The sequence below is a fragment of the Oreochromis niloticus genome, unplaced genomic scaffold (assembly GCF_001858045.2).
Source record: "Oreochromis niloticus isolate F11D_XX unplaced genomic scaffold, O_niloticus_UMD_NMBU tig00000297_pilon, whole genome shotgun sequence".
Taxonomy (NCBI): domain Eukaryota; kingdom Metazoa; phylum Chordata; class Actinopteri; order Cichliformes; family Cichlidae; genus Oreochromis; species Oreochromis niloticus.
Window position 1 is genome coordinate 1 of NW_020327113.1, and position 24192 is coordinate 24192.

The window sequence follows — 24192 nt, forward strand, 5'->3', positions numbered from 1 at the left end:
AGACAGCAGCAGAGCAGGCGCCCGACTCTCTACGTAACCAAAGCAGGCGGTTGGTCCCCGAGAGGGCACGGCAGCAATCAAACCCTACAAATAAGAAAAAGGCAAAACTAACCTTAATCTTCTTTAATTTACAAAACTAGCAGCTATAAAATAAGCGGCTTACCCCAGAACTTGGAGGCACTGTACTGCACGGCGGATGCACTCACGCGTCTCCTCACCACGGCTGGATCAAAGGAAAGAAAAACAGCCGCGCTGTAGCGGGCCGCAAAAATATAACTACTAATTGCCGACGTTAGGAGAAATCAGAAATCGAAGGGGAGACCTACCTGTAGCAATCACATGACCTGATCGCCTCAGTAATTTAACCAACAAGCCAGCGTCTACCGCTGTATCGCACCAGAAGCTCGGGAGGAAATAATCCAACGAGAAAACCCGGCTTCCCTTTATACAGGTACACGCCGCCCTGTAATCAATATACAGGTGGACTCCTGTAAGCGCGAGCGGGAGCAAGCACAGGAGAGCGAGAGAGAGAGAAAGCAGTAGCGCAAGTGGGGGCGAAAGAGAAAGGAAAGCGAGTAGCCCCTCCGTCTACATTTGCTATTGGACACAAGAGTGAGGGGAGAGCGCGAACGCAGTCCCCCACTACCACAAATTATGCAGTTGAGATTCCCGCATGTGGGGAATTCACAGGGGTCAGCACAACCGCAGTGCAATGGCTGAGCCTCGCCCTGGGCGAACCACCTTCGTGATCATGGTATCGCCCCTGCCAGGTAAGTATGAGTTGGCAGTGTGGGAGACAGGGGTCCCCTTTCCACATGCAGCACTCTGGCTGATGGTGCCTAGCACGCATAATGCCTGAATCCAGTGACGGTGAGCACGCCATTGCGTTTTGTCCCAGTTCAAAGGCCAGACGGAGAGAAGAGCAGACACATGGATCTTTGCTTTTGGACACAAGAGTGAGGGGAGAGCGCGAACGCAGTCCCCACTACCACAAATTATGCAGTTGAGATTCCCGCATGTGGGGAATTCACAGGGGTCAGCACAACCGCAGTGCAATGGCTGAGCCTCGCCCTGGGCGAACCACCTTCGTGATCATGGTATCCCCCCTGCCAGGTAAGTATGAGTTGGCAGTGTGGGAGACAGGGTCCCCTTTCCACATGCAGCACTCTGGCTGATGGTGCCTAGCACGCATAATGCCTGAATCCAGTGACGGTGAGCACGCCATTGCATTTTGTCCCAGTTCAAAGGCCAGACGGAGAGAAGAGCAGACACATGGATCTTTGCTTTTGGACACAAGAGTGAGGGGAGAGCACGAACGCAGTCCCCCACTACCACAAATTATGCAGTTGAGATTCCCGCATGTGGGGAATTCACAGGGGTCAGCACAACCACACAAAGGAAACCTACTACAGTCTTTTCACCTGGTGCTGTACAACAAAAGAAGCGTGGAAAACGACCCACCACCTACGGTCCCACAGCCGCTGGTAGATCCTCCGTCCACTACAATAAAAATACAGAACATACACATTAAAAGGTGAAAACATGGGACACAAACAGGCTCTCAACCTACAAAACAAAAAAAAAGAAACAATTAAAGGAAAACCAAAGTCTGTGATACAACACACCCAGATATACACCACAGAGCACTGGTTAGAAATACTTTCGCTCGGCGAACCAGCCCACAGCTGGTGCTGGGTCCGATTGTCCTTGGTCTGCTCGGTCTCACACAACTTCCCACAGCTGGGAGAAAGGGGAGAGGCAGTACCAGTTTGTATAACCAGCCCAATATACAGCCGAGAATCGCCCCGGCCAGCCACAAAAAGCTGGAGCGAACGATAGTCCAAGAGGGCGTGGCAAGGCAAGCTACAAGGAAAAACCGGGCCGCCGACAGATTAACCGTAATATAACCAAAACAACACAAACAAAAGAGGGCAAAACAAAATCAAACAAACAAGATCAACAAAACAAGACAGCAGCAGAGCAGGCGCCCGACTCTCTACGTAACCAAAGCAGGCGGTTGGTCCCCGAGAGGGCACGGCAGCAATCAAACCCTACAAATAAGAAAAAGGCAAAACTAACCTTAATCTTCTTTAATTTACAAAACTAGCAGCTATAAAATAAGCGGCTTACCCCAGAACTTGGAGGCACTGTACTGCACGGCGGATGCACTCACGCGTCTCCTCACCACGGCTGGATCAAAGGAAAGAAAAACAGCCGCGCTGTAGCGGGCCGCAAAAATATAACTACTAATTGCCGACGTTAGGGAGAAATCAGAAATCGAAGGGGAGACCTACCTGTAGCAATCACATGACCTGATCGCCTCAGTAATTTAACCAACAAGCCAGCGTCTACCGCTGTATCGCACCAGAAGCTCGGGAGGAAATAATCCAACGAGAAAACCCGGCTTCCCTTTATACAGGTACACGCCGCCCTGTAATCAATATACAGGTGGGCTCCTGTAAGCGCGGAGAGCGGGAGCAAGCACAGGAGAGCGAGAGAGAGAGAAAGCAGTAGCGCAAGTGGGGGCGAAAGAGAAAGGAAAAGCGAGTAGCCCCTCCGGTCTACATTTGCTTTGGACACAAGAGTGAGGGGAGAGCGCGAACGCAGTCCCCCACTACCACAAATTATGCAGTTGAGATTCCGCATGTGGGGAATCCCACGGTCAGCACAACCGCAGTGCAATGGCTGAGCCTCGCCCTGGGCGAACCACCTTCGTGATCATGGTATCCCCCTGCCAGGTAAGTATGAGTTGGCAGTGTGGGAGACAGGGGTCCCTTTCCACATGCAGCACTCTGGCTGATGGTGCCTAGCACGCATAATGCCTGAATCCAGTGACTGTGAGCACGCCATTGCATTTTGTCCCAGTTCAAAGGCCAGACGGAGAGAAGAGCAGACACATGGATCTTTGCTTTTGGACACAAGAGTGAGGGAGAGCGCGAACGCAGTCCCCCACTACCACAAATTATGCAGTTGAGATTGCCGCATTGGGAATTCACAGGGTCAGACAACCGCAGTGCAATGGCTGAGCCTCGCCCTGGGCGAACCACCTTCGTGATGATGGTATCGCCCCTGCCAGGTAAGTATGAGTTGCAGTGTGGGAGACAGGGGTCCCCTTTCCACATGCAGCCTCTGGCTGATGGTGCCTAGCACGCATAATGCCTGAATCCAGTGACGTGAGCACGCCATTGCATTTTGTCCAGTTCAAAGGCAGACGGAGAGAAGAGCAGACACATGGATCTTTGCTTTTGGACACAAGAGTGAGGGGAGAGCGCGAACGCAGTCCCCACTACACAAATTATGCAGTTGAGATTCCCGGCATGTGGGGAATTCACAGGGTCAGCACAACCGCAGTGCAATGGCTGAGCCTCGCCTGGGCGAACCACCTTCGTGATCATGGTATCCCCCCTGCCAGGTAAGTATGAGTTGCAGTGTGGAGACAGGGGTCCCTTTCCACATGCAGCACTCTGGCTGATGGTGCCTAGCACGCATAATGCCTGAATCCAGTGACGGTGAGCACGCCATTGCATTTTGTCCCAGTTCAAAGGCCAGACGGAGAGAAGAGCAGACACATGGATCTTGCTTTTGGACACAAGAGTGAGGGGAGAGCGCGACGCAGTCCCCCACTACCACAAATTATGCAGTTGAGATTCCCGCATGTGGGAATTCACAGGGGTCAGCACACCACACAAAGGAACCTACTACAGTCTTTCACCTGTGCTGTACACAAAAGAAGCGTGGAAAACGACCCACACTACCGTCCCACAGCCGCTGGTAGATCCTCCGTCCACTACAATAAAATACAGAACATACACATTAAAAGGTGAAAACATGGGACACAACAGGCTCTCAACCTACAAACAAAAAAAGAACAATTAAAGGAAAACCAAGTCTGTGATACAACACACCCAGATATACACCACAGAGCACTGGTTAGAATACTTTCGCTCGGCGAACCAGCCACAGCTGGTGCTGGGTCCGATTGTCCTTGGTCTGCTCGGTCTCACACAACTTCCCACAGCTGGGAGAAAGGGAGAGGCAGTACCATTTGTATAACCAGCCCAATATACAGCCGAGAATCGCCCCGGCCAGCCACAAAAAGCTGGAGCGAACGATAGTCCAAGGGGCGTGGCAGGCAAGCTACAATGAAAAACCGGGCCGCGACAGATTAACCGTAATATAACCAAAACAACACAAACAAAAGGGCAAAACAAAATCAAACAAACAAGATCAACAAACAAGACAGCAGCAGAGCAGGCGCCCGACTCTCTACGTAACCAAAGCAGGCGGTTGGTCCCCGAGAGGGCACGGCAGCATCAACCTACAAATAAGAAAAAGGCAAAACTAACTTAATCTTCCCACTTTACAAAACTAGCAGCTATAAAATAAGCGGCTTACCCCAGAACTTGGAGGCACTGTACTGCACGGCGGATGCACTCACGCGTCTCCTCACCACGGCTGGATCAAAGGAAAGAAAAACAGCCGCGCTGTAGCGGGCCGCAAAATATAACTACTAATTGCCGACGTTAGGGAGAAATCAGAAATCGAAGGGAGACCTACCTGTAGCAATCACATGACCTGATCGCCTCAGTAATTTAACCAACAAGCCAGCGTCTACCGCTGTATCGCACCAGAAGCTCGGGAGGAAATAATCCAACGAGAAAACCCGGCTTCCCTTTATACAGGTACACGCCGCCCTGTAATCAATATACAGGTGGACTCCTGTAAGCGCGGAGCGGGAGCAAGCACAGGAGAGCGAGAGAGAGAGAAAGCAGTAGCGCAAGTGGGGGCGAAAGAGAAAGGAAAGCGAGTAGCCCCTCCGTCTACATTGCTATTGGACACAAGAGTGAGGGGAGAGCGCGAACGCAGTCCCCACTACCACAAATTATGCAGTTGAGATTCCGCATGTGGGGAATTCACAGGGGTCAGCACAACCGCAGTGCAATGGCTGAGCCTCGCCCTGGGCGAACCACCTTCGTGATCATGGTATCGCCCCTGCCAGGTAAGTATGAGTTGGCAGTGTGGGAGACAGGGGTCCCCTTTCCACATGCAGCACTCTGGCTGATGGTGCCTAGCACGCATAATGCCTGAATCCAGTGACGGTGAGCACGCCATTGCGTTTGTCCCAGTTCAAAGGCCAGACGGAGAGAAGAGCAGACACATGGATCTTTGCTTTTGGACACAAGAGTGAGGGGAGAGCGCGAACGCAGTCCCCCACTACCACAAATTATGCAGTTGAGATTCCCGCATGTGGGGAATTCACAGGGGTCAGCACAACCGCAGTGCAATGGCTGAGCCTCGCCCTGGGCGAACCACCTTCGTGATCATGGTATCCCCCTGCCAGGTAAGTATGAGTTGGCAGTGTGGGAGACAGGGGTCCCCTTTCCACATGCAGCACTCTGGCTGATGGTGCCTAGCACGCATAATGCCTGAATCCAGTGACGGTGAGCACGCCATTGCATTTTGTCCCAGTTCAAAGGCCAGACGGAGAGAAGAGCAGACACATGGATCTTTGCTTTTGGACACAAGAGTGAGGGGAGAGCACGAACGCAGTCCCCCACTACCACAAATTATGCAGTTGAGATTCCCGCATGTGGGGAATTCACAGGGGTCAGCACAACCACACAAAGGAAACCTACTACAGTCTTTTCACCTGGTGCTGTACAACAAAAGAAGCGTGGAAAACGACCCACCACCTACGGTCCCACAGCCGCTGGTAGATCCTCCGTCCACTACAATAAAAATACAGAACATACACATTAAAAGGTGAAAAACATGGGACACAAACAGGCTCTCAACCTACAAAACAAAAAAAAGAAACAATTAAAGGAAAACCAAAGTCTGTGATACAACACACCCAGATATACACCACAGAGCACTGGTTAGAAATACTTTCGCTCGGCGAACCAGCCCACAGCTGGTGCTGGGTCCGATTGTCCTTGGTCTGCTCGGTCTCACACAACTTCCCACAGCTGGGAGAAAGGGGAGAGGCAGTACCAGTTTGTATAACCAGCCCAATATACAGCCGAGAATCGCCCCGGCCAGCCACAAAAAGCTGGAGCGAACGATAGTCCAAGAGGGCGTGGCAAGGCAAGCTACAAGGAAAAACCGGGCCGCCGACAGATTAACCGTAATATAACCAAAACAACACAAAACAAAACAGGGCAAAACAAATCAAACAAACAAGATCAACAAAACAAGACAGCAGCAGAGCAGGCGCCCGACTCTCTACGTAACCAAAGCAGGCGGTTGGTCCCCGAGAGGGCACGGCAGCAATCAAACCCTACAAATAAGAAAAAGGCAAAACTAACCTTAATCTTCTTTAATTTACAAAACTAGCAGCTATAAAATAACCGGCTTACCCCAGAACTTGGAGGCACTGTACTGCACGGCGGATGCACTCACGCGTCTCCTCACCACGGCTGGATCAAAGGAAAGAAAAACAGCCGCGCTGTAGCGGGCCGCAAAAATATAACTACTAATTGCCGACGTTAGGGAGAAATCAGAAATCGAAGGGGAGACCTACCTGTAGCAATCACATGACCTGATCGCCTCAGTAATTAACCAACAAGCCAGCGTCTACCGCTGTATCGCACCAGAAGCTCGGGAGGAAATAATCCAACGAGAAAACCCGGCTTCCCTTTATACAGGTACACGCCGCCCTGTAATCAATATACAGGTGGACTCCTGTAAGCGCGGAGCGGGAGCAAGCACAGGAGAGCGAGAGAGAGAGAAAGCAGTAGCGCAAGTGGGGGCGAAAGAGAAAGGAAAAGCGAGTAGCCCCTCCGGCTACATTTGCTATTGGACACAAGAGTGAGGGGAGAGCGCGAACGCAGTCCCCACTACCACAAATTATGCAGTTGAGATTCCCGCATGTGGGGAATTCACAGGGGTCAGCACAACCGCAGTGCAATGGCTGAGCCTCGCCCTGGGCGAACCACCTTCGTGATCATGGTATCGCCCCTGCCAGGTAAGTATGAGTTGGCAGTGTGGGAGACAGGGTCCCCTTTCCACATGCAGCACTCTGGCTGATGGTGCCTAGCACGCATAATGCCTGAATCCAGTGACGGTGAGCACGCCATTGCGTTTTGTCCCAGTTCAAAGGCCAGACGGAGAGAAGAGCAGACACATGGATCTTTGCTTTTGGACACAAGAGTGAGGGGAGAGCGCGAACGCAGTCCCCCACTACCACAAATTATGCAGTTGAGATTCCCGCATGTGGGGAATTCACAGGGGTCAGCACAACCGCAGTGCAATGGCTGAGCCTCGCCCTGGGCGAACCACCTTCGTGATCATGGTATCGCCCCTGCCAGGTAAGTATGAGTTGGCAGTGTGGGAGACAGGGGTCCCCTTTCCACATGCAGCACTCTGGCTGATGGTGCCTAGCACGCATAATGCCTGAATCCAGTGACGGTGAGCACGCCATTGCATTTTGTCCCAGTTCAAAGGCCAGACGGAGAGAAGAGCAGACACATGGATCTTTGCTTTTGGACACAAGAGTGAGGGGAGAGCACGAACGCAGTCCCCCACTACCACAAATTATGCAGTGAGATTCCCGCATGTGGGGAATCACAGGGGTCAGCACAACCACACAAAGGAAACCTACTACAGTCTTTTCACCTGGTGCTGTACAACAAAAGAAGCGTGGAAAACGACCCACCACCTACGGTCCACAGCCGCTGGTAGATCCTCCGTCCACTACAATAAAAATACAGAACATACACATTAAAAGGTGAAAAACATGGGACACAAACAGGCTCTCAACCTACAAACAAAAAAAAGAAACAATTAAAGGAAAACCAAAGTCTGTGATACAACACACCCAGATATACACCACAGAGCACTGGTTAGAAATACTTCGCTCGGCGAACCAGCCCACAGCTGGTGCTGGGTCCGATTGTCCTTGGTCTGCTCGGTCTCACACAACTTCCCACAGCTGGGAGAAAGGGGAGAGGCAGTACCAGTTTGTATAACCAGCCCAATATACAGCCGAGAATCGCCCCGGCCAGCCACAAAAAGCTGGAGCGAACGATAGTCCAAGAGGGCGTGGCAAGGCAAGCTACAAGGAAAAACCGGGCCGCCGACAGATTAACCGTAATATAACCAAAACAACACAAAACAAACAGGGCAAAACAAAATCAACAAACAAGATCAACAAAACAAGACAGCAGCAGAGCAGGCGCCCGACTCTCTACGTAACCAAAGCAGGCGGTTGGTCCCCGAGAGGGCACGGCAGCAATCAAACCCTACAAATAAGAAAAAGGCAAAACTAACCTTAATCTTCTTTAATTTACAAAACTAGCAGCTATAAAATAAGCGGCTTACCCAGAACTTGGAGGCACTGTACTGCACGGCGGATGCATTCACGCGTCTCCTCACCACGGCTGGAGCAAAGGAAAGAAAACAGCCGCGCTGTAGCGGGCCGCAGAAATATAACTACTAATTGCCGACGTTAGGGAGAAATCAGAAATCGAAGGGGAGACCTACCTGTAGCAATCACATGACCTGATCGCCTCAGTAATTTAACCAACAAGCCAGCGTCTACCGCTGTATCGCACCAGAAGCTCGGGAGGAAATAATCCAACGAGAAACCCGGCTTCCCTTTATACAGGTACACGCCGCCCTGTAATCAATATACAGGTGGGCTCCTGTAAGCGCAGAGCGGGAGCAAGCACAGGAGAGCGAGAGAGAGAGAAAGCAGTAGCGCAAGTGGGGGCGAAAGAGAAAGGAAAAGCGAGTAGCCCCTCCGGCTACATTTGCTTTTGGACACAAGAGTGAGGGAGAGCGCGAACGCAGTCCCCCACTACCACAATTATGCAGTTGAGATTTCCGCATGTGGGGAATTCACAGGGGTCAGCACAACCGCAGTGCAATGGCTGAGCCTTGCCCTGGGCGAACCACCTTCGTGATCATGGTATCCCCCCTGCCAGGTAAGTATGAGTTGGCAGTGTGGGAGACAGGGGTCCCCTTTCCACATGCAGCACTCTGGCTGATGGTGCCTAGCACGCATAATGCCTGAATCCAGTGACGGTGAGCACGCCATTGCATTTTGTCCCAGTTCAAAGGCCAGACGGACAGAAGAGCAGACACATGGATCTTTGCTTTTGGACACAAGAGTGAGGGGAGAGCACGAACGCAGTCCCCCACTACCACAAATTATACAGTTGAGATTCCCGCATGTGGGGAATTCACAGGGGTCAGCACAACCGCAGTGCAATGGCTGAGCCTCGCCCTGGGTGAACCACCTTCGTGATCATGGTATCGCCCCTGCCAGGTAAGTATGAGTTGACAGTGTGGGAGACAGGGGTCCCCTTTCCACATGCAGCACTCTGGCTGATGGTGCCTAGCACGCATAATGCCTGAATCCAGTGACTGTGAGCACGCCATTGCATTTTGTCCCAGTTCAATGGCCAGACAGAGAGAAGAGCAGACACATGGATCTTTGCTTTTGGACACAAGAGTGAGGGGAGAGCGCGAACGCAGTCCCCCACTACCACAAATTATGCAGTTGAGATTGCCGCATTTGGGGAATTCACAGGGGTCAAGACAACCGCAGTGCAATGGCTGAGCCTCGCCCTGGGCGAACCTTTTTTTCTTTTTTTACAATTTTCAAAATTTTTTTATTGTTCATAACACAAAAAAACAGTACAAATTCTTAAACTTTGAACAAAAACAAAAAAATGCAAAGAAGGAAATCCACAAACTCTCCAATGAATAAGAATAAAAATAAAATTAAACTTTAAAAATTAAAGATTTCCATAAGGGGTCCCATATTTCAATTTTTCCAACTAAACAATCATATTTTTTTATGCACCTTTCTTCAAAGGCATATTTTCTCTCAGAAAATAATCATTCAACAAGGTAAGAGCACTATTTACCACAACTCGTGCAGATATTTCATATTTTTTAAAAACACAAATATTTCTCGCTCTCCATAATGCGTCTTTCACACAATTCACAATTATCCACCAACGGTCTTCCTCTCCCCCCCCCTTGCCCTTCAAAATCCCATACATTATACACTCATATGTTAGATCTCCTTTATATAACTCTTTCAACCGGAGTCGTAGTAAACACCACACCTTCTTAGCAAAGGGACATTCCCAAAACAAGTGCTTAACCGTCTCGTCATTTCCACATCTCAACCTTGGGCACTGTGCACTCTTCGTGCATGCTCTTGCTTTCAAAAACGCTCTTGTAGGCAAGCATTCCAATACTGCCTGCCAAGCTAAGTCTTTATGAATATTTAACAAAACCTTATTGTTAACGTTAAGCCATGCCATTTTACATAGGTTTTCTGGAAGTTTCCCTACTGGAGTCATTCTATCCGTTGAAAATAATAGTTCTTCAATATTAGACCTGGTTATAGCCTGGGGCATAATTTGAAATGAAAAACACTTTAATGATTTTATCACTATGTCATAGACTACTGGATATTGGTCAGAAAAGGGGGTACTAAGGGGGCATCTCCTGCCCCATGCATTCAAAACTCTCTGTCCAATCCAAAATCTTGTAAAATAAGGCCAAATCAAATCATTAAAGTCACTAAAACAAGCCTTAAGGACTGGAGTAATAAACATTGCATTAAGTTTAGATGCAACCTCTGGAACAGCTCTTCCCCCCATTTTTATTGGTCTATACATAATGTCTCTCTTCAATCTTTCATGTTGGCTTCCCCAAAGGAAGCGAAACATGGCCTTCCGCAGGGAGGCCAACATCCTATAAGGAATCGGCAATATAGTTGCTAAACAAGCTAAAGACGCGATTACTTCAGCTTTCAACACCAAAACTTTGCCTACAAAGGAAAGCTCTCTGTCTTTCCATCCCAACAGCTTCCCCTGTATTTTGGGTAGTTTCATATTCCAATTCTTAAATTGCATATCCGTTCCAATTTCCACCCCTAAAATTTTTATTGTTTCAAATTTTCCGGTCAATCCCCAATTTTCTTTAGTCTCTCGCCAGTTAAAATAAATAACTTCGCTCTTACTTTTATTAATTTTCATTCCAGAAGCTGCCGTAAAGGCTTCACAAACTGACAGACTTCTGTCTATCGACATATTATCTGTAAGTACCAAAGTTGTATCATCCATGTACATAGTGAATTTTATTTCCTTCCCCCCACTACCTGGGGGGGTTAACCCTGTAATTGAGTTATCCAGTCTTAAAGCACATGCAAGTGACTCCATTACCAATATAAACAAAATAGGGGACAACGGACATCCCTGACGTACCCCCGACTTGACCGCAACTGGATCGGTAACATTCCATTAACAACCACCACACTACTACAGCTACTATATAACACATGAATCCATCTCCTAAAACCTTCCCCAAAACCCAAAATTTCAAGAACCTTCATCAAAAACTTGTGATTAACATTATCAAAAGCTTTTTCTAGATCAATACCTAAAACGCAAAGGGGAATATTCCGCTCCTGGCTATAAAAATAACTCTCTCTTATAATAGCCAAGCTGTCTGTCATCTTCCGTCCCAATATCCCACATGTTTGTTCTACCCCAATAAGTTTAGGTACAACCGCCTGCAACCGAAAAAATAAAGCTTTTGTTAAAATTTTTGTGTCCACACCTAACAGTGTTAGGGGTCTCCAATTTCTTAAATCTTGTTTTGAGCCCTTCTTCCACAACAGTGAAATCATCCCTTTATTCATAGACAACGGTAAAACCTTTTTGTCCCAAGATTCTTTGTAAACTAAGAGCAAAGAGGAGCTAAGCTGTTCCCAAAAGGTAAAATAGTACTCTTTAGGCAAACCATCCAGTCCTGGTGCCTTATTATTTTGCATACTCAGCATTGCTCTTGTAATTTCCTCTATAGTTACATCTTCTTCTAACAGAATACTGTCAGCCGAATCTAATGTTTGTGATAACTTTGAAAGAAAGAATGTTGCTATTTCTTCATCAATATCTTGTTCTTTATATAAATTGTTATAAAAAGAATGAGTCAGTTCAAGAATTTCTTGTGTGCTTTCCGCTTCCTTCTCTTCATCATCCCTCAAACAATCAATAATTGGTCTGGATTTATGCAATTTCTTAAAAAAATACCTGGTACATTTTTCATTTTCTTCAAAATGCTTTACTCTACTCCTTATTAATACCCCTTTGCTTTTCTCATTCAGACACACCATCATCTCTTTTTTTAATCTCGTGATCTCCTCACCCACATCAAAACCCAAAACAAGAAGGTTATAATATCTTTGCAAACGAGCCTGTTTTCTTCTTTCCCATTGCCTCCTCCCTTTTGCCAAATTCTTCCCCTGCAAACAAAAAAAGACCCGTGTCCTAGCTTTAATGCTCTCCCACCACTCACCCACAGACTCATATAAAGGTTGGAGAGAAAACCATTGTTGTAACTTAATTTTATATTTCCCAACCACTTTTTTATTTTTTAATAAATTTATATTTAACTTCCATGGTCCCGAACTGGGGTTGAAACAGGACTGCACTTCAAACGTACCTTTTAACCTATGATGATCTATGATGAGCCCTGGGCGAACCACCTTCGTGACGATGGTATCGCCCCTGCCAGGTAAGTATGAGTTGGCAGTGTGGGAGACAGGGGTCCCCTTTCCACATGCAGCACTCTGGCTGATGGTGCCTAGCACGCATAATGCCTGAATCCAGTGACGGTGAGCACGCCATTGCGTTTTGTCCCAGTTCAAAGGCCAGACGGAGAGAAGAGCAGACACATGGATCTTTGCTTTTGGACACAAGAGTGAGGGGAGAGCGCGAACGCAGTCCCCCACTACCACAAATTATGCAGTTGAGATTCCCGCATGTGGGGAATTCACAGGGGTCAGCACAACCGCAGTGCAATGGCTGAGCCTCGCCCTGGGCGAACCACCTTTGTGATCATGGTATCCCCCCTGCCAGGTAAGTATGAGTTGGCAGTGTGGGAGACAGGGGTCCCCTTTCCACATGCAGCACTCTGGCTGATGGTGCCTAGCACGCATAATGCCTGAATCCAGTGACGGTGAGCACGCCATTGCATTTTGTCCCAGTTCAAAGGCCAGACGGAGAGAAGAGCAGACACATGGATCTTTGCTTTTGGACACAAGAGTGAGGGGAGAGCACGAACGCAGTCCCCACTACCACAAATTATGCAGTTGAGATTCCCGCATGTGGGGAATTCACAGGGGTCAGCACAACCACACAAAGGAAACCTACTACAGTCTTTTCACCTGGTGCTGTACAACAAAAGAAGCGTGGAAAACGACCCACCACCTACGGTCCCACAGCCGCTGGTAGATCCTCCGTCCACTACAATAAAAATACAGAACATACACATTAAAAGGTGAAAAACATGGGACACAAACAGGCTCTCAACCTACAAAACAAAAAAAAGAAACAATTAAAGGAAAACCAAAGTCTGTGATACAACACACCCAGATATACACCACAGAGCACTTCTTGGTTAGAAATACTTTCGCTCGGCGAACCAGCCCACAGCTGGTGCTGGGTCCGATTGTCCTTGGTCTGCTCGGTCTCACACAACTTCCCACAGCTGGGAGAAAGGGGAGAGGCAGTACCAGTTTGTATAACCAGCCCAATATACAGCCGAGAATCGCCCCGGCCAGCCACAAAAAGCTGGAGCGAACGATAGTCCAAGAGGGCGTGGCAAGGCAAGCTACAAGGAAAAACCGGGCCGCCGACAGATTAACCGTAATATAACCAAAACAACACAAAACAAAAGAGGGCAAAACAAAATCAAACAAACAAGATCAACAAAACAAGACAGCAGCAGAGCAGGCGCCCGACTCTCTACGTAACCAAAGCAGGCGGTTGGTCCCGAGAGGGCACGGCAGCAATCAAACCCTACAAATAAGAAAAGGCAAAACTAACCTTAATCTTCTTTAATTTACAAAACTAGCAGCTATAAAATAAGCGGCTTACCCCAGAACTTGGAGGCACTGTACTGCACGGCGGATGCACTCACGCGTCTCCTCACCACGGCTGGATCAAAGGAAAGAAAAACAGCCGCGCTGTAGCGGGCCGCAAAAATATAACTACTAATTGCCGACGTTAGGGAGAAATCAGAAATCGAAGGGGAGACCTACCTGTAGCAATCACATGACCTGATCGCCTCAGTAATTTAACCAACAAGCCAGCGTCTACCGCTGTATCGCACCAGAAGCTCGGGAGGAAATAATCCAACGAGAAAACCCGGCTTCCCTTTATACAGGTACACGCCGCCCTGTAATCAATATACAGGTGGGCTCCTGTAAGCGCAGAGCGGGAGCAAGCACAGGAGAGCGAGAGAGAGAGAAAGCAGTAGCGCAAGTGGGGGCGAAAGAGAAAGGAAAAGCGAGTAGCCCTCCGGCTACATTTGCTTTTGGACACAAGAGTGAGGGGAGAGCGCGAACGCAGTCCCCCACTACCACAAATTATGCAGTTGAGATTTCCGCATGTGGGGAATTCACAGGGGTCAGCACAACCGCAGTGCAATGGCTGAGCCTCGCCCTGGGCGAACCACCTTCGTGATCATGGTATCCCCCTGCCAGGTAAGTATGAGTTGGCAGTGTGGGAGACAGGGGTCCCCTTTCCACATGCAGCACTCTGGCTGATGGTGCCTAGCACGCATAATGCCTGAATCCAGTGACGGTGAGCACGCCACTACCACAAATTATGCAGTTGAGATTTCCGCATGTGGGGAATTCACAGGGGTCAGCACAACCGCAGTGCAATGGCTGAGCCTCGCCCTGGGCGAACCACCTTCGTGATCATGGTATCCCCCCTGCCAGGTAAGTATGAGTTGGCAGTGTGGGAGACAGGGGTCCCTTTCCACATGCAGCACTCTGGCTGATGGTGCCTAGCACGCATAATGCCTGAATCCAGTGACGGTGAGCACGCCATTGCATTTTGTCCCAGTTCAAAGGCCAGACGGAGAGAAGAGCAGACACATGGATCTTTGCTTTTGGACACAAGAGTGAGGGGAGAGCACGAACGCAGTCCCCCACTACCACAAATTATGCAGTTGAGATTCCCGCATGTGGGGAATTCACAGGGGTCAGCACAACCACACAAAGGAAACCTACTACAGTCTTTTCACCTGGTGCTGTACAACAAAAGAAGCGTGGAAAACGACCCACCACCTACGGTCCCACAGCCGCTGGTAGATCCTCCGTCCACTACAATAAAAATACAGAACATACACATTAAAAGGTGAAAAACATGGGACACAAACAGGCTCTCAACCTACAAAACAAAAAAAGAAACAATTAAAGGAAAACCAAAGTCTGTGATACAACACACCCAGATATACACCACAGAGCACTGGTTAGAAATACTTTCGCTCGGCGAACCAGCCCACAGCTGGTGCTGGGTCCGATTGTCCTTGGTCTGCTCGGTCTCACACAACTTCCCACAGCTGGGAGAAAGGGGAGAGGCAGTACCAGTTTGTATAACCAGCCCAATATACAGCCGAGAATCGCCCCGGCCAGCCACAAAAGCTGGAGCGAACGATAGTCCAAGAGGGCGTGGCAAGGCAAGCTACAAGGAAAAACCGGGCCGCCGACAGATTAACCGTAATATAACCAAAACAACACAAAACAAAACAGGGCAAAACAAAATCAAACAAACAAGATCAACAAAACAAGACAGCAGCAGAGCAGGCGCCCGACTCTCTACGTAACCAAAGCAGGCGGTTGGTCCCCGAGAGGGCACGGCAGCAATCAAACCCTACAAATAAGAAAAAGGCAAAACTAACCTTAATCTTCTTTAATTTACAAAACTAGCAGCTATAAAATAACCGGCTTACCCCAGAACTTGGAGGCACTGTACTGCACGGCGGATGCACTCACGCGTCTCCTCACCACGGCTGGAGCAAAGGAAAGAAAAACAGCCGCGCTGTAGCGGGCCGCAAAAATATAACTACTAATTGCCGACGTTAGGGAGAAATCAGAAATCGAAGGGGAGACCTACCTGTAGCAATCACATGACCTGATCGCCTCAGTAATTTAACCAACAAGCCAGCGTCTACCGCTGTATCGCACCAGAAGCTCGGGAGGAAATAATCCAACGAGAAAACCCGGCTTCCCTTTATACAGGTACACGCCGCCCTGTAATCAATATACAGGTGGGCTCCTGTAAGCGCAGAGCGGGAGCAAGCACAGGAGAGCGAGAGAGAGAGAAAGCAGTAGCGCAAGTGGGGGCGAAAGAGAAAGGAAAAGCGAGTAGCCCCTCCGGCTACATTTGCTTTTGGACACAAGAGTGAGGGGAGAGCGCGAACGCAGTCCCCCACTACCACAAATTATGCAGTTGAGATTTCCGCATGTGGGGAATTCACAGGGGTCAGCACAACCGCAGTGCAATGGCTGAGCCTCGCCCTGGGCGAACCACCTTCGTGATCATGGTATCCCCCTGCCAGGTAAGTATGAGTTGGCAGTGTGGGAGACAGGGGTCCCTTTCCACATGCAGCACTCTGGCTAATGGTGCCTAGCACGCATAATGCCTGAATCCAGTGACGGTGAGCACGCCATTGCATTTTGTCCCAGTTCAAAGGCCAGACGGAGAGAAGAGCAGACACATGGATCTTTGCTTTTGGACACAAGAGTGAGGGGAGAGCACGAACGCAGTCCCCCACTACCACAAATTATACAGTTGAGATTCCCGCATGTGGGGAATTCACAGGGGTCAGCACAACCGCAGTGCAATGGCTGAGCCTCGCCCTGGGTGAACCACCTTCGTGATCATGGTATCGCCCCTGCCAGGTAAGTATGAGTTGACAGTGTGGGAGACAGGGTCCCCTTTCCACATGCAGCACTCTGGCTGATGGTGCCTAGCACGCATAATGCCTGAATCCAGTGACTGTGAGCACGCCATTGCATTTTGTCCCAGTTCAATGGCCAGACAGAGAGAAGAGCAGACACATGGATCTTTGCTTTTGGACACAAGAGTGAGGGAGAGCGCGAACGCAGTCCCCCACTACCACAAATTATGCAGTTGAGATTGCCGCATTTGGGGAATTCACAGGGGTCAAGACAACCGCAGTGCAATGGCTGAGCCTCGCCCTGGGCGAACCACCTTCGTGATCATGGTATCGCCCCTGCCAGGTAAGTATGAGTTGGCAGTGTGGGAGACAGGGGTCCCTTTCCACATGCAGCACTCTGGCTGATGGTGCCTAGCACGCATAATGCCTGAATCCAGTGACGGTGAGCACGCCATTGCGTTTTGTCCCAGTTCAAAGGCCAGACGGAGAGAAGAGCAGACACATGGATCTTTGCTTTTGGACACAAGAGTGAGGGGAGAGCGCGAACGCAGTCCCCCACTACCACAAATTATGCAGTTGAGATTCCCGCATGTGGGGAATTCACAGGGGTCAGCACAACCGCAGTGCAATGGCTGAGCCTCGCCCTGGGCGAACCACCTTCGTGATCATGGTATCGCCCCTGCCAGGTAAGTATGAGTTGGCAGTGTGGGAGACAGGGGTCCCCTTTCCACATGCAGCACTCTGGCTGATGGTGCCTAGCACGCATAATGCCTGAATCCAGTGACGGTGAGCACGCCATTGCATTTTGTCCCAGTTCAAAGGCCAGACGGAGAGAAGAGCAGACACATGGATCTTTGCTTTTGGACACAAGAGTGAGGGGAGAGCACGAACGCAGTCCCCCACTACCACAAATTATGCAGTTGAGATTCCCGCATGTGGGAATTCACAGGGGTCAGCACAACCACACAAAGGAAACCTACTACAGTCTTTTCACCTGGTGCTGTACAACAAAAGAAGCGTGGAAAACGACCCACCACCTACGGTCCCACAGCCGCTGGTAGATCCTCCGTCCACTACAATAAAAATACAGAACATACACATTAAAAGGTGAAAAACATGGGACACAAACAGGCTCTCAACCTACAAAACAAAAAAAGAAACAATTAAAGGAAAACCAAAGTCTGTGATACAACACACCCAGATATACACCACAGAGCACTGGTTAGAAATACTTTCGCTCGGCGAACCAGCCCACAGCTGGTGCTGGGTCCGATTGTCCTTGGTCTGCTCGGTCTCACACAACTTCCCACAGCTGGGAGAAAGGGGAGAGGCAGTACCAGTTTGTATAACCAGCCCAATATACAGCCGAGAATCGCCCCGGCCAGCCACAAAAGCTGGAGCGAACGATAGTCCAAGAGGGCGTGGCAAGGCAAGCTACAAGGAAAAACCGGGCCGCCGACAGATTAACCGTAATATAACCAAAACAACACAAAACAAAAGAGGGCAAAACAAAATCAAACAAACAAGATCAACAAAACAAGACAGCAGCAGAGCAGGCGCCCGACTCTCTACGTAACCAAAGCAGGCGGTTGGTCCCGAGAGGGCACGGCAGCAATCAAACCCTACAAATAAGAAAAGGCAAAACTAACCTTAATCTTCTTTAATTTACAAAACTAGCAGCTATAAAATAAGCGGCTTACCCAGAACTTGGAGGCACTGTACTGCACGGCGGATGCACTCACGCGTCTCCTCACCACGGCTGGATCAAAGGAAAGAAAAACAGCCGCGCTGTAGCGGGCCGCAAAAATATAACTACTAATTGCCGACGTTAGGGAGAAATCAGAAATCGAAGGGGAGACCTACCTGTAGCAATCACATGACCTGATCGCCTCAGTAATTTAACCAACAAGCCAGCGTCTACCGCTGTATCGCACCAGAAGCTCGGAGGAAATAATCCAACGAGAAAACCCGGCTTCCCTTTATACAGGTACACGCCGCCCTGTAATCAATATACAGGTGGACTCCTGTAAGCGCGGAGCGGGAGCAAGCACAGGAGAGTGAGAGAGAGAGAAAGCAGTAGCGCAAGTGGGGGCGAAAGAGAAAGGAAAAGCGAGTAGCCCCTCCGTCTACATTTGCTATTGGACACAAGAGTGAGGGGAGAGCGCGAACGCAGTCCCCCACTACCACAAATTATGCAGTTGAGATTCCCGCATGTGGGGAATTCACAGGGGTCAGCACAACCGCAGTGCAATGGCTGAGCCTCGCCCTGGGCGAACCACCTTCGTGATCATGGTATCGCCCTGCCAGGTAAGTATGAGTTGGCAGTGTGGGAGACAGGGGTCCCTTTCCACATGCAGCACTCTGGCTGATGGTGCCTAGCACGCATAATGCCTGAATCCAGTGACGGTGAGCACGCCATTGCGTTTTGTCCCAGTTCAAAGGCCAGACGGAGAGAAGAGCAGACACATGGATCTTTGCTTTGGACACAAGAGTGAGGGGAGAGCGCGAACGCAGTCCCCACTACCACAAATTATGCAGTTGAGATTCCCGCATGTGGGAATTCACAGGGGTCAGCACAACCGCAGTGCAATGGCTGAGCCTCGCCCTGGGCGAACCACCTTCGTGATCATGGTATCCCCCCTGCCAGGTAAGTATGAGTTGGCAGTGTGGGAGACAGGGGTCCCTTTCCACATGCAGCACTCTGGCTGATGGTGCCTAGCACGCATAATGCCTGAATCCAGTGACGGTGAGCACGCCATTGCATTTTGTCCCAGTTCAAAGGCCAGACGGAGAGAAGAGCAGACACATGGATCTTTGCTTTTGGATACAAGAGTGAGAGGAGAGCGCGACCGCAGTCCCCCACTACCACAAATTATGCAGTTGAGATTCCCGCATGTGGGGAATTCACAGGGGTCAGCACAACCACACAAAGGAAACCTACTACAGTCTTTTCACCTGGTGCTGTACAACAAAAGAAGCGTGGAAAACGACCCACCACCTACGGTCCCACAGCCGCTGGTAGATCCTCCGTCCACTACAATAAAATACAGAACATACACATTAAAAGGTGAAAAACATGGGACACAAACAGGCTCTCAACCTACAAAACAAAAAAAAGAAACAATTAAAGGAAAACCAAAGTCTGTGATACAACACACCCAGATATACACCACAGAGCACTGGTTAGAAATACTTTCGCTCGGCGAACCAGCCCACAGCTGGTGCTGGGTCCGATTGTCCTTGGTCTGCTCGGTCTCACACAACTTCCCACAGCTGGAGAAAGGGGAGAGGCAGTACCAGTTTGTATAACCAGCCCAATATACAGCCGAGAATCGCCCCGGCCAGCCACAAAAAGCTGGAGCGCACGATAGTCCAAGAGGGCGTGGCAAGGCAAGCTACAAGGAAAAACCGGGCCGCCGACAGATTAACCGTAATATAACCAAAACAACACAAAACAAAAGAGGGCAAAACAAAATCAAACAAACAAGATCAACAAAACAAGACAGCAGCAGAGCAGGCGCCCGACTCTCTACGTAACCAAAGCAGGCGGTTGGTCCCCGAGAGGGCACGGCAGCAATCAAACCCTACAAATAAGAAAAAGGCAAAACTAACCTTAATCTTCTTTAATTTACAAAACTAGCAGCTATAAAATAAGCGGCTTACCCAGAACTTGGAGGCACTGTACTGCACGGCGGATGCACTCACGCGTCTCCTCACCACGGCTGGATCAAAGGAAAGAAAAACAGCCGCGCTGTAGCGGGCCGCAAAAATATAACTACTAATTGCCGACGTTAGGGAGAAATCAGAAATCGAAGGGGAGACCTACCTGTAGCAATCACATGACCTGATCGCCTCAGTAATTTAACCAACAAGCCAGCGTCTACCGCTGTATCGCACCAGAAGCTCGGGAGGAAATAATCCAACGAGAAAATCCGGCTTCCCTTTATACAGGTACACGCCGCCCTGTAATCAATATACAGGTGGACTCCTGTAAGCGCGGAGCGGGAGCAAGCACAGGAGAGCGAGAGAGAGAGAAAGCAGTAGCGCAAGTGGGGGCGAAAGAGAAAGGAAAAGCGAGTAGCCCCTCCGTCTACATTTGCTATTGGACACAAGAGTGAGGGGAGAGCGCGAACGCAGTCCCCCACTACCACAAATTATGCAGTTGAGATTCCCGCATGTGGGGAATTCACAGGGGTCAGCACAACCGCAGTGCAATGGCTGAGCCTCGCCTGGGCGAACCACCTTCGTGATCATGGTATCGCCCCTGCCAGGTAAGTATGAGTTGGCAGTGTGGGAGACAGGGGTCCCTTTCCACATGCAGCACTCTGGCTGATGGTGCCTAGCACGCATAATGCCTGAATCCAGTGACTGTGAGCACGCCATTGCGTTTTGTCCCAGTTCAAAGGCCAGACGGAGAGAAGAGCAGACACATGGATCTTTGCTTTTGGACACAAGAGTGAGGGAGAGCGCGAACGCAGTCCCCACTACCACAAATTATGCAGTTGAGATTCCCGCATGTGGGGAATTCACAGGGGTCAGCACAACCGCAGTGCAATGGCTGAGCCTCGCCCTGGGCGAACCACCTTCGTGATCATGGTATCCCCCTGCCAGGTAAGTATGAGTTGGCAGTGTGGGAGACAGGGGTCCCCTTTCCACATGCAGCACTCTGGCTGATGGTGCCTAGCACGCATAATGCCTGAATCCAGTGACGGTGAGCACGCCATTGCATTTTGTCCCAGTTCAAAGGCCAGACGGAGAGAAGAGCAGACACATGGATCTTTGCTTTTGGACACAAGAGTGAGGGAGAGCACGAACGCAGTCCCACTACATTATGCAGTTGAGATTCGCAGTACACACAGTCCACAGCGTGAGTCAGTAAACGTCACACCACAAAACCTACAGCACGTGGAAAAAGACCACCCACCTACGGTCCCACAGCCGCTGGTAGATCCTCCGTCCACTACAATAAAAATACAGAACATACACATTAAAAGGTGAAAAACATGGGACACAAACAGGCTCTCAACCTACAAAACAAAAAAAGAAACAATTAAAGGAAAACCAAAGTCTGTGATACAACACACCCAGATATACACCACAGAGCACTGGTTAGAAATACTTTCGCTCGGCGAACCAGCCCACAGCTGGTGCTGGGTCCGATTGTCCTTGGTCTGCTCGGTCTCACACAACTTCCCACAGCTGGGAGAAAGGGGAGAGGCAGTACCAGTTTGTATAACCAGCCCAATATACAGCCGAGAATCGCCCCGGCCAGCCACAAAAAGCTGGAGCGCACGATAGTCCAAGAGGGCGTGGCAAGGCAAGCTACAATGAAAAACCGGGCCGCCGACAGATTAACCGTAATATAACCAAAACAACACAAAACAAAAGAGGGCAAAACAAAATCAAACAAACAAGATCAACAAAACAAGACAGCAGCAGAGCAGGCGCCCGACTCTCTACGTAACCAAAGCAGGCGGTTGGTCCCCGAGAGGGCACGGCAGCAATCAAACCCTACAAATAAGAAAAAGGCAAAACTAACCTTAATCTTCTTTAATTTACAAAACTAGCAGCTATAAAATAAGCGGCTTACCCCAGAACTTGGAGGCACTGTACTGCACGGCGGATGCACTCACGCGTCTCCTCACCACGGCTGGAGCAAAGGAAAGAAAAACAGCCGCGCTGTAGCGGGCCGCAAAAATATAACTACTAATTGCCGACGTTAGGGAGAAATCAGAAATCGAAGGGGAGACCTACCTGTAGCAATCACATGACCTGATCGCCTCAGTAATTTAACCAACAAGCCAGCGTCTACCGCTGTATCGCACCAGAAGCTCGGGAGGAAATAATCCAACGAGAAAACCCGGCTTCCCTTTATACAGGTACACGCCGCCCTGTAATCAATATACAGGTGGGCTCCTGTAAGCGCAGAGCGGGAGCAAGCACAGGAGAGCAAGAGAGAGAGAAAGCAGTAGCGCAAGTGGGGGCGAAAGAGAAAGGAAAAGCGAGTAGCCCTCCGGCTACATTTGCTTTTGGACACAAGAGTGAGGGGAGAGCGCGAACGCAGTCCCCCACTACCACAAATTATGCAGTTGAGATTTCCGCATGTGGGGAATTCACAGGGGTCAGCACAACCGCAGTGCAATGGCTGAGCCTCGCCCTGGGCGAACCAATTCAATTTTCAATTTTCAAAATTTTTTTATTGTTCATAACACAAAAAAACAGTACAAATTCTTAAACTTTGAACAAAAACAAAAAAATGCAAAGAAGGAAATCCACAAACTCTCCAATGAATAAGAATAAAATAAAATTAAACTTTAAAAATTAAAGATTTCCATAAGGGGTCCCATATTTCAATTTTTTCCAACTAAACAATCATATTTTTTTATGCACCTTTCTTCAAAGGCATATTTTCTCTCAGAAAATAATCATTCAACAAGGTAAGAGCACTATTTACCACAACTCGTGCAGATATTTCATATTTTTTAAAAACACAAATATTTCTCGCTCTCCATAATGCGTCTTTCACACAATTCACAATTATCCACCAACGGTCTTCCTCTCCCCCCCCCTTGCCCTTCAAAATCCCATACATTATACACTCATATGTTAGATCTCCTTTATATAACTCTTTCAACCGGAGTCGTAGTAAACACCACACCTTCTTAGCAAAGGGACATTCCCAAAACAAGTGCTTAACCGTCTCGTCATTTCCACATCTCAACCTTGGGCACTGTGCACTCTTCGTGCATGCTCTTGCTTTCAAAAACGCTCTTGTAGGCAAGCATTCCAATACTGCCTGCCAAGCTAAGTCTTTATGAATATTTAACAAAACCTTATTGTTAACGTTAAGCCATGCCATTTTACATAGGTTTTCTGGAAGTTTCCCTACTGGAGTCATTCTATCCGTTGAAAATAATAGTTCTTCAATATTAGACCTGGTTATAGCCTGGGGCATAATTTGAAATGAAAAACACTTTAATGATTTTATCACTATGTCATAGACTACTGGATATTGGTCAGAAAAGGGGGTACTAAGGGGGCATCTCCTGCCCCATGCATTCAAAACTCTCTGTCCAATCCAAAATCTTGTAAAATAAGGCCAAATCAAATCATTAAAGTCACTAAAACAAGCCTTAAGGACTGGAGTAATAAACATTGCATTAAGTTTAGATGCAACCTCTGGAACAGCTCTTCCCCCCATTTTTATTGGTCTATACATAATGTCTCTCTTCAATCTTTCATGTTGGCTTCCCCAAAGGAAGCGAAACATGGCCTTCCGCAGGGAGGCCAACATCCTATAAGGAATCGGCAATATAGTTGCTAAACAAGCTAAAGACGCGATTACTTCAGCTTTCAACACCAAAACTTTGCCTACAAAGGAAAGCTCTCTGTCTTTCCATCCCAACAGCTTCCCTGTATTTTGGGTAGTTTCATATTCCAATTCTTAAATTGCATATCCGTTCCAATTTCCAC

General features: G+C 49.0%; 1 protein-coding gene, 28 non-coding genes and 4 pseudogenes across 29 annotated transcripts; all 33 read right to left on the reverse strand.

Moving 5' to 3' along the window:
* Nucleotides 1–614: 614 nt before the first annotated feature.
* Nucleotides 615–778, reverse strand: LOC112844493 (U1 spliceosomal RNA). The gene has a single exon (XR_003217223.1). It is a non-coding gene; the product is annotated as a U1 spliceosomal RNA (small nuclear RNA).
* Nucleotides 779–959: 181 nt separating this feature from the next.
* Nucleotides 960–1121, reverse strand: LOC112844547 (U1 spliceosomal RNA). The gene has a single exon (XR_003217270.1). It is a non-coding gene; the product is annotated as a U1 spliceosomal RNA (small nuclear RNA).
* A 27-nt stretch (nucleotides 1122–1148) lies between these two features.
* On the reverse strand, nucleotides 1149–23504 carry LOC112844491 (keratin-associated protein 5-5-like). The gene is made up of 9 exons (XM_025904194.1): nucleotides 23442–23504; nucleotides 22310–22469; nucleotides 21641–21679; nucleotides 19715–19753; nucleotides 17754–17792; nucleotides 15101–15139; nucleotides 13233–13271; nucleotides 5691–5729; nucleotides 1149–1500 (listed from the first exon to the last, which is right to left on the reverse strand). The coding sequence occupies exons 1-9, from the start codon at nucleotides 23502–23504 to the stop codon at nucleotides 1418–1420; spliced, it is 540 nt and encodes a 179-aa protein (XP_025759979.1). The 3' UTR covers nucleotides 1149–1417.
* Nucleotides 1301–1472, reverse strand: LOC112844506 (U1 spliceosomal RNA). The gene has a single exon (XR_003217232.1). It is a non-coding gene; the product is annotated as a U1 spliceosomal RNA (small nuclear RNA).
* Nucleotides 2587–2746, reverse strand: LOC112844497 (U1 spliceosomal RNA). Its single transcript, XR_003217227.1, has one exon. It is a non-coding gene; the product is annotated as a U1 spliceosomal RNA (small nuclear RNA).
* LOC112844572 (U1 spliceosomal RNA) lies at nucleotides 2925–3084 on the reverse strand. The gene has a single exon (XR_003217295.1). It is a non-coding gene; the product is annotated as a U1 spliceosomal RNA (small nuclear RNA).
* LOC112844495 (U1 spliceosomal RNA) lies at nucleotides 3260–3420 on the reverse strand. Its single transcript, XR_003217225.1, has one exon. It is a non-coding gene; the product is annotated as a U1 spliceosomal RNA (small nuclear RNA).
* On the reverse strand, nucleotides 3597–3779 carry LOC112844527 (uncharacterized; annotated as a pseudogene).
* On the reverse strand, nucleotides 4847–5007 carry LOC112844543 (U1 spliceosomal RNA). Its single transcript, XR_003217266.1, has one exon. It is a non-coding gene; the product is annotated as a U1 spliceosomal RNA (small nuclear RNA).
* On the reverse strand, nucleotides 5187–5349 carry LOC112844558 (U1 spliceosomal RNA). Its single transcript, XR_003217281.1, has one exon. It is a non-coding gene; the product is annotated as a U1 spliceosomal RNA (small nuclear RNA).
* On the reverse strand, nucleotides 5530–5701 carry LOC112844507 (U1 spliceosomal RNA). The gene has a single exon (XR_003217233.1). It is a non-coding gene; the product is annotated as a U1 spliceosomal RNA (small nuclear RNA).
* On the reverse strand, nucleotides 6814–6975 carry LOC112844535 (U1 spliceosomal RNA). Its single transcript, XR_003217258.1, has one exon. It is a non-coding gene; the product is annotated as a U1 spliceosomal RNA (small nuclear RNA).
* LOC112844537 (U1 spliceosomal RNA) lies at nucleotides 7155–7318 on the reverse strand. The gene has a single exon (XR_003217260.1). It is a non-coding gene; the product is annotated as a U1 spliceosomal RNA (small nuclear RNA).
* Nucleotides 7499–7668, reverse strand: LOC112844525 (U1 spliceosomal RNA). Its single transcript, XR_003217250.1, has one exon. It is a non-coding gene; the product is annotated as a U1 spliceosomal RNA (small nuclear RNA).
* LOC112844567 (U1 spliceosomal RNA) lies at nucleotides 8773–8935 on the reverse strand. Its single transcript, XR_003217290.1, has one exon. It is a non-coding gene; the product is annotated as a U1 spliceosomal RNA (small nuclear RNA).
* Nucleotides 9116–9279, reverse strand: LOC112844550 (U1 spliceosomal RNA). Its single transcript, XR_003217273.1, has one exon. It is a non-coding gene; the product is annotated as a U1 spliceosomal RNA (small nuclear RNA).
* Nucleotides 9460–9607, reverse strand: LOC112844503 (uncharacterized; annotated as a pseudogene).
* LOC112844539 (U1 spliceosomal RNA) lies at nucleotides 12729–12892 on the reverse strand. Its single transcript, XR_003217262.1, has one exon. It is a non-coding gene; the product is annotated as a U1 spliceosomal RNA (small nuclear RNA).
* LOC112844519 (U1 spliceosomal RNA) lies at nucleotides 13074–13243 on the reverse strand. Its single transcript, XR_003217245.1, has one exon. It is a non-coding gene; the product is annotated as a U1 spliceosomal RNA (small nuclear RNA).
* On the reverse strand, nucleotides 14358–14520 carry LOC112844556 (U1 spliceosomal RNA). Its single transcript, XR_003217279.1, has one exon. It is a non-coding gene; the product is annotated as a U1 spliceosomal RNA (small nuclear RNA).
* Nucleotides 14607–14760, reverse strand: LOC112844498 (uncharacterized; annotated as a pseudogene).
* Nucleotides 14940–15111, reverse strand: LOC109200841 (U1 spliceosomal RNA). The gene has a single exon (XR_003217234.1). It is a non-coding gene; the product is annotated as a U1 spliceosomal RNA (small nuclear RNA).
* On the reverse strand, nucleotides 16223–16385 carry LOC112844557 (U1 spliceosomal RNA). The gene has a single exon (XR_003217280.1). It is a non-coding gene; the product is annotated as a U1 spliceosomal RNA (small nuclear RNA).
* LOC112844551 (U1 spliceosomal RNA) lies at nucleotides 16565–16728 on the reverse strand. Its single transcript, XR_003217274.1, has one exon. It is a non-coding gene; the product is annotated as a U1 spliceosomal RNA (small nuclear RNA).
* Nucleotides 16907–17070, reverse strand: LOC112844532 (U1 spliceosomal RNA). The gene has a single exon (XR_003217255.1). It is a non-coding gene; the product is annotated as a U1 spliceosomal RNA (small nuclear RNA).
* On the reverse strand, nucleotides 17250–17413 carry LOC112844548 (U1 spliceosomal RNA). The gene has a single exon (XR_003217271.1). It is a non-coding gene; the product is annotated as a U1 spliceosomal RNA (small nuclear RNA).
* Nucleotides 17594–17764, reverse strand: LOC112844516 (U1 spliceosomal RNA). The gene has a single exon (XR_003217243.1). It is a non-coding gene; the product is annotated as a U1 spliceosomal RNA (small nuclear RNA).
* Nucleotides 18872–19034, reverse strand: LOC112844554 (U1 spliceosomal RNA). Its single transcript, XR_003217277.1, has one exon. It is a non-coding gene; the product is annotated as a U1 spliceosomal RNA (small nuclear RNA).
* Nucleotides 19214–19374, reverse strand: LOC112844561 (U1 spliceosomal RNA). The gene has a single exon (XR_003217284.1). It is a non-coding gene; the product is annotated as a U1 spliceosomal RNA (small nuclear RNA).
* On the reverse strand, nucleotides 19554–19725 carry LOC112844518 (U1 spliceosomal RNA). Its single transcript, XR_003217244.1, has one exon. It is a non-coding gene; the product is annotated as a U1 spliceosomal RNA (small nuclear RNA).
* LOC112844542 (U1 spliceosomal RNA) lies at nucleotides 20836–20998 on the reverse strand. The gene has a single exon (XR_003217265.1). It is a non-coding gene; the product is annotated as a U1 spliceosomal RNA (small nuclear RNA).
* LOC112844569 (U1 spliceosomal RNA) lies at nucleotides 21178–21338 on the reverse strand. The gene has a single exon (XR_003217292.1). It is a non-coding gene; the product is annotated as a U1 spliceosomal RNA (small nuclear RNA).
* On the reverse strand, nucleotides 22763–22897 carry LOC112844502 (uncharacterized; annotated as a pseudogene).
* Nucleotides 23505–24192: the final 688 nt, after the last annotated feature.

Bases quoted from the DNA above. Each gene is read 5' to 3' on its own strand.
- LOC112844491 (XM_025904194.1), bottom strand. From the start codon at position 23,504: ATGCTTGCCTACAAGAGCGTTTTTGAAAGCAAGAGCATGCACGAAGAG. The intron at 22,470-23,441 runs GTTGAGATGTGG...TGCTACAGGTAG, and splicing joins AAGAGTGCACAGTGCCCAAG to GTCTCCCCTTCGATTTCTGA. The intron at 5,730-13,232 runs GTGGGTCGTTTT...TTTTTATTGTAG, and splicing joins CGGCTGTGGGACCGTAGGTG to TGGACGGAGGATCTACCAGC.